The sequence below is a fragment of the Urocitellus parryii genome, chromosome 4, assembly GCF_045843805.1.
Source record: "Urocitellus parryii isolate mUroPar1 chromosome 4, mUroPar1.hap1, whole genome shotgun sequence".
Classification (NCBI taxonomy): domain Eukaryota; kingdom Metazoa; phylum Chordata; class Mammalia; order Rodentia; family Sciuridae; genus Urocitellus; species Urocitellus parryii.
The window spans coordinates 13,747,706-13,752,231 of record NC_135534.1 but is presented as its reverse complement, the minus strand read 5'-3'; the positions used below and the strand labels follow the sequence as shown (position 1 = coordinate 13,752,231).

General features: G+C 40.9%; 1 protein-coding gene across 1 annotated transcript; it reads left to right on the top strand.

Annotated features, from left to right (window-relative positions):
* Window positions 1-2,491: 2,491 nt before the first annotated feature.
* On the top strand, window positions 2,492-3,430 carry LOC113198799 (olfactory receptor 5AN1-like). The gene has a single exon (XM_026411643.2). It carries the CDS (start codon window positions 2,492-2,494, stop codon window positions 3,428-3,430), a length of 939 nt encoding a protein of 312 aa, XP_026267428.2.
* The last annotated feature ends 1,096 nt before the right edge of the window (window positions 3,431-4,526 follow it).

Here is a 4,526-nt window from a genome sequence, read left to right as displayed (position 1 = left end):
TCTTCATTCAGGCACATTCCTGGCCTTATCTGATTTTGAGAAATTTTGTAAAATTCCTCGAACATCTTCTCAGACTGAGCTTGTCTTTCTTAGATCAGAACTGGAAACGGTCTTAGTTGTCTACGTGCATCTGGGAAAATTCCTAACCAATATTTATGTCAGACAGCTTTCCTTCTCCAGTCATCCTGAGAGTTAGTGAATACCTGCAAATCATTTATCCAAAAACGTGAGTACACTCAATTATTATTTTTTTAATTTCCTCAAGTTCACCAAATTGTTAACAAGATCCATTTTCAGGACAAATTTTATCATAAGTAAGAAAAACATTTCTCAGCTCCTCATTCTTTTCTGGGAACTGGGAGTTAATAGAATACACTTCAGTGTAGCTCATCATATCAACAGTGCAGTAAAGAACATGGTGAAGTTCAGTGCAGGTGATGGATCTCCAATTTGATTTATTTTCATTGAATTGAACAATTTTGTGGGTGTCTGGGAGATGTTGTATGTGCGAGTTTATAATTTCAAAATATTTTCATTGAATTTAATTCATCTTGTATAAAATATGTGAAAACTTAAGTTGAAACCACCCTATTCTATAACAGAAAAATCTCCAAGTTTATAGAATAATAGTGGAAATTAAAATAAGATACTCTTCATTTCACACTGAACTCTGAGAAAAGAACTATTTACTAATGTAATCAATATTCAGTTATACAAATGCTTAGTGTACCTGATGCATAGTGTTGAGTAGTGAAACTCACTAGTCTGTGCAATGTGTCTAGCCAGTGCTGTCTGCTCCAGGGTACTTGGTGGTAGTGGGACATGAATGTGGCAGTGGGAATTTGCAATCCAGCTAGGTAGAAATGACATGGTAAAACAGGATAGAAGGATTTCTTAAGAGTATTCTTGAGTCTGGGCTTAGAGATCACCTAATTAAGGAATTTGTTTTATCAAGAGCTCCTCAATACTTTAGTATTATTAGATCCTTGCTTTTTCCTGTTTTATGGAGACAAGTGATACTGGAGATGATATAATTTATAACATTTATTGAGCTCTTATTGTGTTAATCCCTTTATACCATACAGTTAATGCAGTAATATTATGAGGTGGTAAGTATCATTAGTTCTCTGTATGCATGAGACACCTGAGACACACACATGAGAGGGATTATAAAAAAAACAAATTGGGTCCAGAAATGTAGAAATATTTGGAGGACTCATCAATGCTGTGAATGTCCCTCCCTTGGGCATATTATGATTCTGCTTCCCAAGAGGCAAAATTCCCTAAAATTGAGACAGTCTTTGGGGCCAGAGTGCTCTGCGCTCTCCTCCTTGGAGCACATGTGAAGGCTGCCCGGGAGGGTTTCTTAAATAACATTTTGAGACCTGCATGCTTCTTCCCCAACAAAGCATATCAGAAGTATAAATTATGATATTATGTTCCAGGCCAGTTAGGATATTGCATTAAATGTATTCATAGGAAAACTTTCATAACTTCTTATAACAGGGTATGTTGCAAGCCATCCATGGGCTGCGTGTGTGAGCTATGCACATTTGAGAATATGAGGGGACCATGGCATTGCGCACTGAATGGGCTTTGTGACATGAGTGTGGCTTTCCTCTCGCTCTGCTTGTGATCCCACACAGCACCTGAGATGGGTGTGACATTCCAAGATGTCAATTAATCTGATGACCATAAAACATCACAAAGCAAGACTCCACCTTTCAAAACCCTATCTCTTGCCTTATTTGGGTGGAATATTCTATTGAATGTCTTTTCCCTAATAAATAGAGGGGTTCTGGGTGCACTCTCTCTTGCTCCCTTTCCAGCTCTGTCCAGCGTGGAGCTGACCCTTAAGCTCCTGCCCTCCTTCTTAGAAACTCATGTTCTTGTTTTGCATGGTTTCTTCCAATTTTTCTCAGTTTATTGCTGAATCCAGCTCCTTTGAACTCAGCTCATCTCACCAGCCTAGCCGGCTGGTGGGAAGGGTAAATGATTTTTCTCTGGGGCAGAAGAAGAAAAAAAAATTTTTAAATCTAACAAAATGACAATTCAGGACAGAACACTGTCTCACCTTGTTTTGGAAAGATACCACCTATGCTTTCAGGATTATGGAGCAGTAGTTGTAGAGTGCATTATTAGAGGGATTTTGAAAATCTTTTCTTCCAATCAGTGGTCTCTACCTCATACTTGTCCATCACAGCCTTTGGAGGGCACTTTTGTGGACGTTGCCAGTGAAATTTCTAAATATCTTTTTTTAATTCTCATGAACTCCATGAATTAATTGGAAACCTGAAATACTGAACGGTTCTTGTTGACAATGTGAGAAGAAAAGCTGAAGCCTTTCCCAGAAGGATGGGGAAGCATGTCCCCTTCCCCAGCACCCACTGGGGGAAAGGGCGGATACCTATGAAAATGGTAATGCTGTGCTTCCTCCTGAGTCACCCCCACATTCTCTTATCCCCTTTCTCATACCAGGAGCACGGAGGCAATGACTGGGGGAAGAAATGTCACAGAGATCACCCAGTTCATCCTCCTGGGATTCTCAGATTTCCCCAGAATCACAGCAGTGCTCTTTGTGATGTTCCTGCTGACCTACATGATGACCTTGACCTGGAACCTGTCCCTCATGGTTTTAATAAGGATGGATTCCCACCTCCACACTCCCATGTACTTCTTCCTCAGCAATCTGTCCTTCATCGATCTCTGCTACGTCACCTCCACAGTCCCCAAGATGCTGTCCAACTTCTTCCAGGAGCAGCAAACCATCAGCTTTGTGGGCTGCATTGTTCAGTACTTCTTCTTCTCAACCATGGGGCTGAGCGAATCCTGTCTCATGACCGCCATGGCTTACGACCGGTACGCTGCCATTTGTAGCCCTCTGCTCTACTCTTCCATCATGTCACCCTCCCTCTGTGCTCGCATGGTGCTGGGATCCTACATGGCCGGACTCACAGGTTCTTTTTCCCAAATATGCTCTCTGCTTCAGCTCCACTTCTGTGGGCCTAACGTCATCAGCCACTTCTTCTGTGACATGCCCCAGCTGTTGAAACTCTCCTGCACTGACACCTTCTTCGTGCAAGTCCTGACTGCTATACTAACCATGCTCTTTGGGATAGCCAATGTCCTACTGATCATGATATCCTATGGCTACATTGTCATGTCCATCATGAGGATCACCTCTGCCAAAGGCAGGTCCAAGGCGTTCAACACCTGCGCTTCTCACCTCACCGCCGTCTCCCTCTTCTACACATCAAGCATCTTTGTCTATTTGAGTTCAAGTTCTGGTGGTTCCTCCAACTTTGACAGATTTGCCTCTGTCTTCTACACCGTGGTGATTCCCATGCTGAATCCCTTGATTTACAGTCTGAGGAACAAAGAAATCAAAGACGCCTTGAAGAGGCTGCGGAAAAAGATAGGCTACTGCTGAGGACACAGGTCCTGAGGTCAAATTCAATGAAAGTATAAATTCTCACAGACGACATCCCCAGACACCCACAAAATTGTTTATGTCAGATTGTGCATACTTGGATAGATTGATATAAGCAGGCCACACTGCCTTTACACATCATCTTTGGAGTTCTTGTTCGATTCTCTCAATTTTGCTGAGAGTCATATGGATCACTCTGTTTTAGGTAAAGACTTAAGTGGAAAGATATTTGGAGATTTTTGTCAAATCATCCTCAAGTTTACAGCTGAAAAGGGTTGAGAGAAAGGGGAATTGTAGAAGCTCTGAGGGATTGTAAAGTTCACAGCATGCCAACGCCACAGTCCAATGTGACTAAAGGACATGCCGTAGCCCTTGCAAGCTTAAGAATGTGCTTAGAAGCACTGCTCTTTTAAAATGTATTAAAATGTATATGTCTGTTTCTAAAGGATCATAAGGGCTTCAATGGGGATGTACATGGGTTAGGTTTCAAATGAGAATTTTTTTACATAATATTGAATCAATTTTTATCTGTAATTCTGAATTTTCAACATAATATCTGCAAATATGTATGGGGTACAACATGATTTTTTTAACCTGGTGTTTTAAAATCTGCACACATCGTGTCATGCTCAAATCAGGGTAATTGGGAGGTCAGATTCATTCCATTGTTCTTTCCTTGTCCTGTCCTTCCTTCCCAATCCCCTTCCTCTACTTCACTAATCTCTTTTCTATATTCATATAATTTTTCCCCTTTTCTCCACCCCCACCACCATTTTGGTCTAGCTTCCACATATCAGAGAAAATATTCAACCTTTCACTTTTTAGGGCAGACATTTAATTTAGCACAATAGTCTCCATTTCCATCCGTTTGCTGGCATATGCCATAGTCATTCTTTTTCATGGCTGGGTAACATTCCATTGTGTATATATACCACATTTTCTTTATCCACTTACCTGTTGAAGGGCACCTAGGTTGGTTCCATAGCTTGAATATTGTGAATTGAGCTGCTATAAATATTGATGTGACTGTGTCACTGTAGTGTGCTGATTTTAAATCCTTTGAATATGTACCAAAGGATTATATAATCGGATCAAA